The sequence below is a fragment of the Cornus florida genome, unplaced genomic scaffold (genome assembly GCF_030987335.1).
Source record: "Cornus florida cultivar Cherokee Brave unplaced genomic scaffold, ASM3098733v1 CherokeeBrave_3.0.0_Hap2_Chr11, whole genome shotgun sequence".
Taxonomy (NCBI): Eukaryota; Viridiplantae; Streptophyta; class Magnoliopsida; order Cornales; family Cornaceae; genus Cornus; species Cornus florida.
The window spans coordinates 103718291-103733600 of NW_026775581.1; the positions used below are offsets into that span (position 1 = coordinate 103718291).

Here is a 15310-nt window from a genome sequence, read left to right on the forward strand (position 1 = left end):
AATAAACATATAGAGAAATTAAAAAGGTACAGAAAAAATTGAAAAGGAAAATAACCTTGAGAGAGTGTAAGATATCAAAGCTTGATGGAGGCAGTTATCACAACGTTGCTGGAAAGTTGAGGTGATGTCCGCATTGGAAAAGAGGATTTAGAAAGAGAGAAAAATAGAAAAACGAGGAGGCTGCCTAATTAAAGAAGAAATCATTTATGAATCATAATGAACTTTAATAAGATTTTTTATATAAAAAAAAAATTCAAAAATATTAAGAAATTCTTTACACTTTTAGAATAGTGTATATATATATATATATAGATTATTTTCTTCTTGTTAAATCTTAATACGAGTTAAGCTCCAACATCTTGGAAAAAAAAAAAAAAAAAGAAAAAGAAAAAATCCTATATCTATAGCAATATCAATACATGAATTACCATTATTATTTTCTTTGCTTTTAGGTGTTGATAGAAATTGTTGGGATGGATTTTTAATTCAAGGCATTAAGTTCTTGTTGAAGTTAAGAGCATCCGCACTAGGCTCTTTGGGTTTTTGCTCTTCAAAAATGTCATTTTAATTTTTTGCAAGAGCTACATCAGTAGCTTCGACATTTAGACCAAGGCGGTCATCAAGGGCCTCAACATTTAAAGGGCCTCAAAATTTCAAGCCCATTAGTGATACCCAAAAAAAAAAAAAAAAAAAAAAACCAAGGCCCTTCCCATAAGTTTAGCCCATTCAAAATTGGGGCCCTTAAAAACTTTGTGATTAAATTTGAAATGGAATATGACCCTTTACTACTTTATGTGTATATTACTATATTATTGTGTATTTCAATAATTAGCTATGAAATTAAATACGATCCTTTACTAATTTTATGTTTTAATATGTATGTATGTTACTAATTACTTTGAAATTGAATGCAATCCTTTATTATTGGGGTAGATAATATATATTTTTTTTATGAAATTTGAATAAATAAAAAATAAAGCTGTATTACTTATATAATTGATTTGATATAAAGGGGAAATGTTTGGGTCTAAATTTGAAGTCATTTGAAGTTGATAAGAACTCCGTTAAGACAAAATTCTACTTTTATTTTAGAAATTTAAAATGGGTTGAAAGTTCTAAACTCGATCCATTTGAAAATTTTAAATTTTTTTTGGAGTTTAAATTAACGTGATATCATTCTAACTCTTTAGCTCATCTATCCTGTGGGGAGTGAACTAAACATTTCTTAAGAAAATATATATTTTTTACTTTATTATGAGAGATAGCAAATGTAAAATTTGAGAGAAATTAATAGACGGTAATTTGTATTTTGTGTTTTCAACATTAATATATTTTATGTGATTATCCTTTTATTTTAATAAAAATTCCGCATTCTTATAAAGTTTTTACCCGTGTGAATGCTTGTGTATAAAGGACCTCATATTTAACTTCGTCTAAGGCCTCTCAAAATTTTGTCAATCTTAGGTCCGACCTTGATCATATAGTATCATATCGTATATGTATCCGTACTCCCTAGTTTCTCATATACTCGTAATCAAATCTCAATTAGAAGTCTGAAATCCCTTGTGAATTTATGTGTTTGCACATGTGTGTCTAAATCATGTATTAACATTTATGATATATCTATCTATATCTATACTATTATTAAATGTGCAAAGAATTGCATTATTTCAATATTTACTTATTAATATTGAAAAAAACTACCTAAAAAAAATTACTTAAAATTTATTTAAAGAGTTTAATTCAAATTACAAATTACCTAATAAAATTTATTTTTCTTGTCCTACATCAGTTTTGAATTATAAAGGATTACATAAAAGTCTCTTATAAAACTATAGACCTAAAGAAATATTAATCACACCTTTCTCAGCCTTTTGGTTAAGATCAAGTTGAATTTTATTGTCCCATATCGGTTTTCAGTTATAAAGGATTATATGGAAGCCTCTTATAAAACTATAAACATAAAGAAATATTAATCACACATTTCTTGGCTTTTTGGCTAAGATCAAGTGTAGTACTAAATTTTTTTTGGTTGGGTAAACTAGATAGCTTGCTACTTTGTCCCACGTTGGTTTTGAGTTATAAAGGCACATTTCTCGGCCTTTTGGCTAAGATTAAGTTGAATTTTATTGTCCCACATCGGTTTTGAGTTAATGATTATATGAAAACCTCTTAAAAAACTATAAACCTAAAGAAATATTAATCACACATTTCTCGACCTTTTGGCTAAGATCAAATGTAGTACTAAATTTTTTTGGATTGGGTCAACTAGAGTAACTTGCTACTTTGTGCCACATCGATTTTGAGTTATAAAAGCACCTTTCTCGGCCTTTTGGTTAAGATCAAGTTGAATTTTAATGTCCCATATCGGTTTTAAGTTATAAATAATTATATGAAAGTCTCTTATAAAATTATAAACCAAAAGAAATATTAATCACACTTTTCTCAGCCTTTTGGCTAAGTATAGTACTAATTTTTTTTGGCTAAAAATTATTACCTAATAAAATTCAAACAAAATATTTATCAAAACTCTAACACCAAATATATTTCAAATTATAAAAACTCTAAAAATTATTACCTAATAAAGTATAAAAATTACTATCTAATAAAATTCAAATAAAATATTTATTAAAACTCTAACCCGAAATATATTTCAAATTATAGAAACTTTAAAAATTATTACCTAATAAAATTCAAATAAAATATTTATAAATACTCTAACATGAAACATATTTCAAATTATAGAAACTCTAAAAAAAAGAGTTTCTATAAAACTCTAAAAACTACTACCTAATAAAATTCAAATTACCAATTTTATCTATTTGTTGTTTCTAAAAAAATCTATACTCTCTTTATATATAAGTATTTTTTTGCTCTAAAAATTATTATTTAATAAAATTAAAATAAAATATTTATTAAACTCTAACACAAATTACATATTTATCTATTTATTATGACTTTTTTAGTAAAAGAAAATCTAATTAGACAAGAATTATTAATATAAAAAATAAAATAATTTCCCCAAAACTCTACCACAAATAGCTATTTTATTTTCTATAAAACTCTATCACATATAACCTATATTTATCTATTTATTCTAATATATTTTAAGAAAATAAAATAATTTCTGTAAAACTTTACCACAAATTACCTATTTTATTTTCTTTAAAACTCTATCACATACAACCTATATTTATCTATTTATTATAAGTTTTTTAATAAAAAAAAATATAATTAGACAAGAATATATTTAAAGAAAATAAAATAATTTCTATAAAACTCTACCACAAATTACCTATTTTATATTCTATAAAACTTTATCACATTAAATAAGGATATATTTAAAGAAAATAAAATATAATATAGGGTACGTCTTCCAAAAAATCATACACTTCATATAATAAATTTTTATATCAATTTTAATCTAATGCATGATTAGTATAATTGAATTTATATTTTAAAATTTAATTAAAAATTATTATATTTGTAAATTTCAAATTATACTAAATTTCAAATTACCTAATAAAATTCAAATCTATACTATTATATATATAAATAAGTTTTTAAATATTACCTAATAAAATTCAAATTACAGATTACCTAATAAAGTCTAATTAGACAATAATTATTAATATAAAAAATATTTATTAATTGATATAAAAATAAAATAATTTATCTAAAACTCTACCACAAATTACTTTTTATTATGAGTTTTTTTAATAAAAGAAAATCTAATTAGACAAAAATTATTAGTACAAAAAAATATTTATGAATTAATATAAAAAGATTTTTAAAAGAGTTTCTATAAAACTCTAACATATATTACCTATTTATCTATTTATTATGAGTTTTTTTTAAATAAAATGATATCTAATTAAAAAAGAATATATTTAAAACTCAACCACAAATTACCTATTTTATTTTCCTTAAAACTCTATCACATATAACCTGAAAAAATATTTATTAATTAATATAAAAGAGTTTTTAGAAGAGTTTCTATAAAACTCTAACACAAATTACCTACTTATCTATTCATTATGAATTTTTTAATATAAAGAAATCTAATTAGACAAGAATTATTAATATAAATAAAATATTTATTAATTTATATAAAAAGAGTTTTTAAAAGAGTTTCTATAAAGTTCTAACACAAATTACCTATTTGTCTACTAACGGGCCAGTGACCTAGTGGTATCAGCTTCTTACTTTCCAAAGGGAGGTCAGGGTTCAAGTTTCGGAACAGACAAGTGTGTATGAGTACCAACTAGGGAATTTTTTTTATCCTATTTATCTATTTATTATGAGTTTTTTAGTAAAGAAAAATCTAGTTAGACAAGAATTATTAATATAAAAAATAAATAATTTCCTTAAAACTCTACCACAAATAGCTCTTTTATTTTTAATAAAACTTTATCACATATAACCTGTATTTATCTATTTATTCTGAATATTTTTTAAAAAAAATAAAATAATTTCTATAAAACTCTACCACAAATTACCTATTTTATTTTCTTTAAAACTCTATCACATATAACCTGTATTTATCTATTTATTATGAATATATTTAAAGAAAATAAAATAATTTCTATAGAACGTACTGTACCACATATTATCTATTTTATTTTATTTAAAACTCTATCACATATGACATGTATTTATCTATTTATTATGAGTTTTTTAATAAAAGGAAATCTAATTAAATAAGGATATATTTAAAGAAAATAAAATAACTCTACCACAAATTACCTATTTTATTTTCTATAAAAGTCCATCACATTAGACAAAGATATATTTAAAGAAAATAAAATACAACTTAGGGTCTTCCAAAAAACCACAAACTTCATATAATAAATTTTTATCTCAATTTCAATCTAATGCATGATTAGTATTTGTGAATTTGTAATTTAAAATTTAATTAAAAATTATTATAATTGAATTTCTATTGTAAATTTAAAATTATAATAAATTTCAAATTACCTAATAAAATTCAAATCTATACTATTATATATATATAATTTTTTAAATATTACCTAGAAGAATTTATTAATTTCAAAATTCAAACTCTACCACCAATTTCAGTATTAAAATAAAAAAATTTCTTAATTAATAAAAAAATATAATATAAATATTTCAGTATTAATATAAAAACCTAAAAAAATTTATTTTTTACAAAACTCCAACTCTACTGTCAATTTCAAAATATTTTAGTATTTATTTATTAATATAAAAAATATTTATTAATATCTAACAATATCATACAACGAAAACTATAAACAATTTAAAAATGAGCGATCTAATATATCGATAAGTTACAAAACATTCAACACGTGCATCACACATGTCTTTTAGTAGTGTGTGTGTATATATATATATAGGCGGTAGATTTACTTAAAAAAAAAAGATAGAGAAGGATGTGACTTAATGATATCTCCTCTACCTCTCAATATAATGTGAGTATTTCTGTTAAGAACACATGAATATATGAATTTCTTATAAATAAAAAGGAAAAAAGAAATCTTAAACATAGAACTCAAGAAAGATCTTCCTATCCTCTCTTTCGTACAAGACTAAATCCTAGCATTGATCTTTTGTTAGTTAATTTTAAATTTTCTCATATTTATTTCTATGAATTTCATAAAATATTTTAATTATTTATTTTCAATATAATTTTTAGTTGGGTCCTCACAATAGCGTTGGAATTGCTAGGGATCTCAATAAATTTTAGTTGGGTCCTTGAAGCGGTGGTTACAGTTACACTGTGTCCATTTGCAAAGAGGTTGTGGCATGGGTTGTGCCACATATGCCACGCGACACGCAACCGTTCTAAAATACGAGTGAATATTGGGTACCCCAAGGTTACCCCGTCAGCATGCCAACATGCTATCCCCGTCCAATAAAAGCATGACACTTTTCCAACTTTCCACGTCAGCTCTTAACGGAGAAAAAGTTAACTCCGTCTATTTTCTTTTGTTAAAAAAAAAAAAAAAAAACTTATTTCAAATTTCAAATTTCAAAATAAACATTGAAATCCATTCCACTTTCTCTCTCTCCTCGTTGCCCTAACTAGATCATAACGTGTTTGCTCGAATCTACAATCGAGACCCTAGCGACGGCCGTGACGTATTCTCTTTGACCTCCGGCGTCGAGCTCGACGACCACCGGGATGATCCCCTGCGCCATCGCAATCAACACATTCTTGTCGTCCTCCTGAATCAACCCCAGCAGTGAGTCCAACGCCGAGTTCTTCGACTCGGTGCTCCCAATCTGTAATCGAGTTATCAACTTCCGAGCCTCGACTCGTACGGACTCCTTCTTCAACGTCGACGACGACCTCAGAACGACTCCCAATCTGCAACCGAGTTATCAAGTTCCGAGCCTCGACTCGATCGGACTCCCTCTTCGACGACCTCAGAACGGCGTCGTCGTGTAGCACCCCGCTCTTGATCAAAACGCCGAAGTCTCTGATCTGCCGGTCCAGCTTCACCGAGACCGAATCGACGTCGTTCTGCGTCTTAAGCTTGCCGCCGAGGAGGGTCTAATTTCGACAGGCTTTAGAGAGGGAAAGTGCGTCGGAGAGAGTATCGGAGACAGAATAGAACAGTTCTAGAGAGAGAGTTGGGAGGTGAGTCGGCGAGGTCGGCGAGGTCGGCGAGTTGAGTCTTGAGATCGGCGAGTTGTGTTTTGATCAGAGACCACTTGCCTCTGAAGTTCTGTGTGTTGTATCGAGTCCAGTAATGATTGAAAAAGCTGATTCGAAAGGTCAATGTGTTCATTTTCTGGTTCTTTCATAGCGGATTGCGGTCTAAGAATATTGGGATTTCAACAGATATGTAAACATTGCAGCAGCACCTTTTGTTACCATCTCGCGTGTTTAATTGCAGGATCTGATGATCAGTCTTACACAAATATTTTTTTCTTCCAGATAGCGTTCATATTTATTATTTATTATTTTTATTTTTTTTTTTTAACTTTAATTTACGAACATTTTTTTTTTTTTTTTTAATTTCTGAAAATTACTATATATTGACATAATTGATCACTGAAAACATAAGTAAATGCATGTCAGTATTCACATAATTGAGGTTTGCCCACAGTTCATGCGTTTTATTGGTGGGCTTTGGGAAATTTGGATATCATGGGTATTAGCAGCAGGATGGTTTTCTGATGTATAGTTAAGAGGTTGATTGTTTAGTATGATTCTTTGCCGCTGCAGTCGCGTTCTTGCTTGGATAGTATGATTGAGACTATATTTGGTATGCTTATAGGAGAATGGGTCTGTGCCTATCGGTGTTTATATTTTTGCTTGGATAGTATGGTCGTTCTTGGCTTTGGTTCAATGCCAATCTGTTGCGGATTTGCTGCACTCTTCTTCTGTGGTTTATGTTGCCTTGTGCGCTCTCTGAATTTCTATGTGGCTGTGATTTTGCTTTTGATGGAGATGGGCATTTGGTTTGCTTTTGGAGAATGGGTTCTTTGCCCATCTGTTGTTGCTTCATTTTTGGGGTCTATCTGCCTTGTGAATGCATTGCTGGTGTGGGGTGGTGTCTTGTGATAGCCGGGGGTTTTTGAATTGGTTCAATCTCTTTGGGAAGCTTGGATTTATTGTGGAATGTGAAGTTTTTTTTTTTTTTTCCCTGCACTCTGTGTTTGTGCCTTGCGTAGGCTGTGTTTTACTACTTTATGAATGTATTCTAAAGGTTCTCATAGTGTGTTGTGTTTTGGCAAAGGTATCCTCATTGTTGGTTTCTTTCTTTGCCTTCTATGTTTCTCAGGCGAGGGTATGCCCTCGGATCTCCCCTGTATTATATTATTTCATTTTATATGAGGCTAATCTTGTTTGATTTTCTTAAAATTGTTAGCCCTGATGTTATACTTAAAATAGTTGGATTTTTTTATAAACACAACTAAATTTTGTTGTGATTTAAGTTCTGCAAAACCATAGTGTGTCCCAGATCCTCAATGATTGATATTAATAGAGCATGAGACATTACATTTCTATACTTAACAACACTGTTTACACTAAAAATTTAAGTCCTGCAATTGTAATTAACAACCTATTAACAACCTCCTATTACAAAAATCCTTTCCTCAACAAAAATTAAACAGTGTTGTAGAACTATTTAAGAACCTATAGAATACATCCCTAAAGCAGTAAAACACAGCCTACACAAGGCACAAACACAGAGTGCAGAAAACAGAAGAAAAAAAAAAATACTGCATACTCCACAATAAATCCAAGCTTCTCAAATAAATTGAACCAATTCAAAAACCCTCAGCTCTCACAAGACACCACCCAACACTAGCAAAGTGAAACAACAACAGAAGAAGAATGCAACAAATCTGCAACAGAAGTCCTGGTGTTGTACTTAAAATTGTTGGATTTTTTTATAAACACAACTAAATTTTTTTGTGATTTAAGTTGTGCAAAACCATGGTGTGTCCCAAATCCTCAATGATTGATATCAACAGAGCATGAAAACTTAAAAGACATTACATTCCTATACTTAACACTGTTTACACTGAAATTTTAAGTCCTGCTATTATAATTAACAACATGTTTATACTGGAAACAACTTGCTATTACAAAAATCCTCTTCTCAACAACAAATGACATTAACATTCAAAATATCCTCTTCCGGTCTTGGCTGCTCCACAACCTCTGCAAATCACTTGCTTGCATCAAGATCATTCCTATAAGCATGTAACAATAAAATTATGTTACTCATCCAAAAAAATCATATAAGTGATAACAATCATATGTTGAATAATACCTGACTTGTTGCTCGCATTGGAGTGACGTATGAATAACACCAGGATTGAAAATGTTTGTATGTAGTTGTTGCCCAAATGAATGAAGAGTTGGAGCATGAACAGGTGGGAGAGAAAGCACTGGAGCACTGGGCACATTATAAGTGTTGTGTAATGGTTGCCCTGCAAGTCAGAATTAAAATGTATAATTGTACATCTATTGACTTGACAGTAAACTAAAATTGAATAAAGTGTTTTATTACCTTTTTTTTGCCTACGTTTCCTTTTCTCCAAATAGCTTTTTATTCGAGCATTCGTTACTCCTTTTGCTTTCACATGTGAAGGATCCAGCACAATCATTTCCTCTAAATGTCCACCAATCTTCGTGAGATCACTAGAAGTATTGTCATTTTCTTTATTTGGATTGAAGGTTTCCATAAGTTTTTGTGCATCCTCCCACATTAATTGCACATGTTTCTTGGCCAAACTTTTTCCCTCAGCGGTCATAACCAAGTGATTGATAGCGCGATAAGATTGCTGAAGTAAGATGCTTCTTTCTAGAGTCAAAGATGATTTCTTATTTCTAGACGACCCACCAACTTCAAATGGAGGCTGTTTAGATTTCACATACTTTGTCCATCTTTCTAGAATATATTGAGATGGTATATCATGAATATTCCATAAATTGAAAACCTTCAGTGCATGCCGACACAACCACCCAGTAGACTCAAACAACTTACAAGAACACACTACATTAAAATTAGATGAATCAAAATTTATAATGTAATGCTTATCACCTCCCACAAAAGCACGATAAATGAAGATTGTAGATTTGATAACAACTCCAATTTCACTGCCAAACTAGAAAGCACCTCATCTTCAAATAAGTAATAAATATTATTTGTGTAAACACAAGTTGCTTGTTTCAGCATTTTGGAATCCTTCGCTTTCATTTGTATTATGCCATGCTTACTACGATAATCTTCATTAGCTTCAGCTAACCGCATCTTCTCACATTGTTCTTCATAATGTTGCACAAATTCCATTAAAGTCATAGCTTTAGAGGACATCTTTTGCAAAACATTGTTCATACTCTCACTTCTTTGAGTTGATTTAGCACGGAGAGTGAAAGTGTCAAGACTAAACGCCGGACACCACTTCTCTCTAAGTCCATAAAGTGACTTAAGCCATTTGTTGTCCGCAATGCCAAACTTCGTTATCATTAGACTCCATGTTGATTCAAAATCATCTATTGCTTCAGAATGTAGACACTTCTGAAACAAAGTTTTGAACTCGTAATTTCCATACAAGGTCCCAAGCTTTTGAGTGGCATTTTTTGAAATATGCCATGAACAAAGACGATGACAAGTGTTTGGAAAAACTTTTTTAATGGCATTTGCCATTGCTTGACATTGATCAGTAAATATTGTCTTGGGTGCCTTGTTATCCATCGCCTCTAAAAATTCCTCGAACAACCAAACAAAAGAATCTGTGGTCTCATCTACAAGAAATGCACAACCAAATAAAATATTCTTCCTATGATGATTAACTCCTACGAATGGAGCAAAAATCATATCATATCTGTTTGTTCGATACGTGGTATCAAAAACAACAACATCCCCAAAATAGTCATAGTCTAATCTCGATCTTCCATCTCTCCAAAAAAAATTTGCCAAACGACCTTCTGCATCTAATTCCTCACTGTGAAAGAATATATGGTCTTCAGCTCGACATTGCTTAAAGTGTTTTATTACGCTTTGTGCATCTCCTCTTTGAATCAAACTTTTCTTTTTCTCATTAACAAAATTTTGACAATCTCTTAAAGTGAACCCGACATTTTCAGATCCACCAACTTCTTTCGAAAGATATGAGTAAGCTTTTGTCCCTTTTATCCCAGCACCAACCATAGAATTTAGAACACTTGCACTAGCTGAATCTATGTTTCTGCTTATTCTTAAAAACTGTCTTTCTTCTTGATCAACAAAGTTATGGTTGTGTTCATCATTGATATAACTAATTTCCCAAATTCCTTCTGCAATTACAAATTTAATTAGAGCTTTACAACCTGTTCGGGTCACTAGTCTTCTTATTTTTTTCGGATTAAAAGGATCACCATCGCGATATTGTCCTGCATTTGCACATAAGAACTCCCGTTGTTTAATAACTCCACCACTAGTATACCGAAAGTTTCCTTTTCGAACACCAAAACCCTTTCGCAGGGCATACTTACAATATAACTTATATGCTTCATTTTCACTAGAAACCCTCATTCCAATTTTAAGATCATCAATATCATCATCCAAAGATTCCATTTAATAAATTAGGTATGATAACACACCTGTAAACCAAATACATTATAAACCAACGAAAAATAATGTTACAAACATAATACTTGTACTTTATTTTTTCTTTATTATACACTGATTGTGAATTTGTTAAAATTATATGTCTAGGTTCTTACTGGTGGTTGAGGAGATGTTTCGGATGAGAACAACAATGAGTTTTCTACTCTAGTGTTGTTGAAGTCTCAAAAAGAAGAAGCTGAAAAAGAAAAAAAAAAAGTTGCCTTCTATTCAATTAGAGCCAAAACCGCATCGAACTCTTATACTCTATTCTCTTAATCATTTATGTAAGGATAATAATCCAGAGATTGTCTGTTTAGTGGAGCCAATGGTTGAAGTCACCAAAAGCTATAGATACCAAATGCAAGAACGAAATACAATAGGAACATTTTGGCTATATTAACCTACAGTTACTGAACGAAAACCCAAGTAAAGGTCAAATCCAATGTTCCTAATGACATTATCCGGATTTCGGTTTACACAAGATTCCAATAATTATCAGATAAATTATATATAACTTATTAAATAATGAATATCACAACTGATTCCAATGTGAAACAGAAATTTAACACATATAGAATCACAGATGAATCTAATTGTGAGACTAGATGATGTGGGTTGGTTCCAGTCATTTTGTTGAGATTTGGGCGTAGAGGTTCATTTTGTTTGATTGCAATTTATACAACAATCAACCATTTTAGTATCTATTTGTAGAAGATTATAGGTCGTGTAATCTTTTTGTTATTGTCAAATGATATGAAAAATATAAAACATCATTAAGGGTGGTATTCTATTCAATAAGAAAATGACACATAAAAAAGGGAATTGACTTACCTGTGAACTCCAGAAGATTTATGGAAACTTTAATATTCTTTGGAAGATCTTGGAAGATATAGTACAATTCTGTGATTGACAACCTCTGGTATAAAGAGATAGATGAAGATATAATTTGTTTTTAAAGGAAGTGGGGTTTGGAGATAACATTGTTTCCAAAAAAGGAAAATGAGAAAAGATGTGCAAATTGACACATAAAAAAAGGGAATTGACTTACCTTTGCACTCCAAAAGATCAGTGGAAGCTTTTTTGGAAGATTTTGTACAGTTCGGTGACTGAAGGCTTTTGGTAGAAAGAGACAGATGCAAATATAATTTGGTCTTAAAGAAAGTGAGTTAGAGGTTTGGAGATAATATTGTTTCCAAAAAAAGAAAATGAGAAAAAGATTGCAACAATTTAGGCGGGATTATGTGAAAGAAGAATTTGGGTTTCGCGGGATAACAAAATAAATTTTGATGGTGTTTGTGTTTGCTGGAAGTGAAAGGAGACGGAGTTAACTTTTTGATAGTTAACTTTATGTTATGAGCTGACGTGGAAAGTTGGAAAAGTGTCATGCTTTTATTGGATGGGGATAGCATGTTGGCATGCTGACGGGGTAACCTTGGGGTACCCAATATTCTCTCCTAAAATACATTAGAATGAAATTCTTTTAGTTTTCAGAATGGTTATGAGAGGACTTGTAAATTATAAAACTGTGCAGAATTATAAATATCTAAAACATGCTTATAAATATACAAAGGACTTGTAAATTATAAAAATGTGCAGAATTATAAATATCTAAAACATGCTTATAAATATACAAAGGACTCCTTTGTAACCAAGAAACTCCATGTGTTACTTTGAGTGGAGGAAGTTAGATGTAAATTGAGTGGAGGAAATATCCATTTGCAAAGAGGTTGTGCTACACATGCCACGTAATGCATGTCGGAGTGAAATTCTTCTGTTTTTCAAATTTCATTTATAGTTCGGTGTTAAGTTCCATCATTTTGAGTGAGTTGATTTTCCTAATATATCCCCGTATATGTGTAATATCCCGATATTTTAAAAGATTTATTAATTAGAATTAATTACTTTTATTTTATTTGTAATGATATATTTGATTTAATTTGAATTAATTACGTTTATTTTAATTTTTAATTGATTTATTTTATTGAGTGCTTAGATTAATTGTTTTATTTTATTTATATTTCGTGAATTATTGCTATAATGATTGTTGTGTGCGCGCTTAATTATTGATTGAATTGTTGGCGTGTTAATTTTATTGGTATGGTGTAACTTGGTTGTAATTTATTATTTTGTTTATGTGCTTAGTGTAATTAGTTTTTAGTTTTTATTATTTAAGTGTCTATTTAATTATTTGATTTATTTAAATTAATTAGATTTGGGATTAAGAGAAGTTGGACCAAAAGATGTGGTATTGGGCTTGTATGAAGTCTTATTGGGTTAATTAATAAAGGCGCATGATTATTTAATTATTTAAATGATCATTTTTGTATTAATTATAAATATATATAATTATATATAAATATAATTAATTAATAATTGTTATGGAAAGATATATATATTTATGTATATATATAGGTCTATATGATTTAATTAACCCATGAATTAATTATGGAAGGTATATATATATATTTGTAATATAATATGTGTTTATAGATATATATTATTTAAGAATTATTATTTTATTTGAAAGTCCTAGTAAGAATAGGATTTGGATTCTAATGTGTATAAATATACGCATAAGACTTTAGGGTTAAAAGTTTACACGTTAAAAAAAAATAAGAGAGAGAGAGAAAATGAGAAGGCCGACAAAGAGGAGGCCGGATTATAGAAAGAGGACATCGGATTTGGAAGAGACAATCAAGGCTTAAAGTTTCGGTTTTGTTTTGAAACCTTCAGACGAGTTTTCTCCATCTTTCCTCTTAGAACCCATAAGGATTTCACCTTGAGTATCAAAGCTTTAATTTTATTAAATTGTTAATTTAAATCATGGTTAGAAAGGAGTTAATAACAAAAATATTAAGTTAATTTTATTTGGTTAAATCATGATTAAATTGAAGTATTAAAAGCATGATTGATTATTATTTTTATTTTTTTGGAATTGTAGGATTTTAATTATGTATATAGGTTGTATATATTTAATATCAACTGTTTATGTTTGATCTTTGACCCAAGAGAATTATTTAGGATTTATAGAATTTTTTGAGAATTTTCTGTAATTTTTTTAAAAAATTTAGAGTTGTTTTATATTTTTTTGGAATTATTTAGAATTATTTATATATATTCTGGGCAAAATATATATATATATATATATATATATATATATATATATTTATACAAATATGAGGTTCTCTAGCGGAAAGAATAGGTTAGTAATCCGGTGTGATGCGGCGCATGCTATCACGGTGCACATGGAATCTGGCCTCTGATGGGTCTTGATTAATGGGTAGTTGATCTGGTGTGGATGGGTACATATGAGCTCATGTGAGATAATCTGGTGTGGGTGTATACATGTGAGCTTCGGTGAGATAATTAGGTGTGGATGCATACATGTGAGCTCAAGTGAGCTAATCTGGTGTGGTGCATTTGTGTGAGCTCAATGATATAATCCAGTGTGGGCGCGCTCACAGTAACCATTGAGCTCAACCTATTATTATTCTTGTTTTGTTACTCAAAATTTAAAAGGTCATAACTTAATTATTTTAAATCGAAATTGGGTCATTCTTGAGCTCAAATTCAAGGATTTTTCGTCCTCTTTCCAATGGTATCAATTTCATTATCAGATTCTCATCATAGTAGGAGATATTTATGTTTTAGTGAGACGATGTAAGAAAATTATTTACCGAGATGGAGTGTTTATGGGAAACTTTATCTGACGATATTTCGTAGCATTTAAATTGCATAAATATAATTCAATTAATATATTGTTATGGAAGGAAGTATATGTATATACATATATATATATATATATATATATATATTTAAAATAATCAAGGATTATTATGGATGGTATTATACATATTTATATATTATATAATATATGTGTATGTATATATATATATCAATTAAGATGATTATTATTATTATTCTTATTTGATATATCTGGATTTGATGGTTAGTATTTGTGATATAATTATAATCTGCATGAGATGTTTATGTATGAATTAACTATTATTGAGTCTAAAGTTGGTACATGGTTGAATTGTAGGCATGAATGAGTTGCCATAGGTGTAAATATAATGCCTAAATATTCGTATGAATAAAATACATACATAGGAAATATGGATGAGTTACTAATTTAAAAATATAAATATATATGTCTGTGGAGGCATGGTTGAATTGTTAATCTATAAATATACATATATGGAGGCATGGTTGAATTG

The 15310-nt window shown here is 29.3% G+C and overlaps 1 protein-coding gene and 1 pseudogene across 1 annotated transcript; one reads left to right on the plus strand and one right to left on the minus strand.

The window, feature by feature from the left end:
• Nucleotides 1-1978: 1978 nt before the first annotated feature.
• On the plus strand, nucleotides 1979-2097 carry LOC132287241 (U2 spliceosomal RNA; annotated as a pseudogene).
• Nucleotides 2098-6103: 4006 nt separating this feature from the next.
• On the minus strand, nucleotides 6104-11060 carry LOC132281729 (protein FAR1-RELATED SEQUENCE 5-like). Its single transcript, XM_059783404.1, has 5 exons — nucleotides 9546-11060; nucleotides 9012-9441; nucleotides 8772-8931; nucleotides 6694-6802; nucleotides 6104-6535 (listed from the first exon to the last, which is right to left on the minus strand). The coding sequence occupies exons 1-5, from the start codon at nucleotides 11058-11060 to the stop codon at nucleotides 6104-6106; spliced, it is 2646 nt and encodes an 881-aa protein (XP_059639387.1).
• Nucleotides 11061-15310: the final 4250 nt, after the last annotated feature.

Bases quoted from the DNA above. Each gene is read 5' to 3' on its own strand.
- LOC132281729 (XM_059783404.1), bottom strand. From the start codon at position 11,060: ATGGAATCTTTGGATGATGATATTGATGATCTTAAAATTGGAATGAGG. The intron at 8,932-9,011 runs GTAATAAAACAC...TCTGACTTGCAG, and splicing joins GAAACGTAGGCAAAAAAAAG to GGCAACCATTACACAACACT. The intron at 6,803-8,771 runs GTATTATTCAAC...CAATATTCTTAG, and splicing joins CAATGCGAGCAACAAGTCAG to ACCGCAATCCGCTATGAAAG.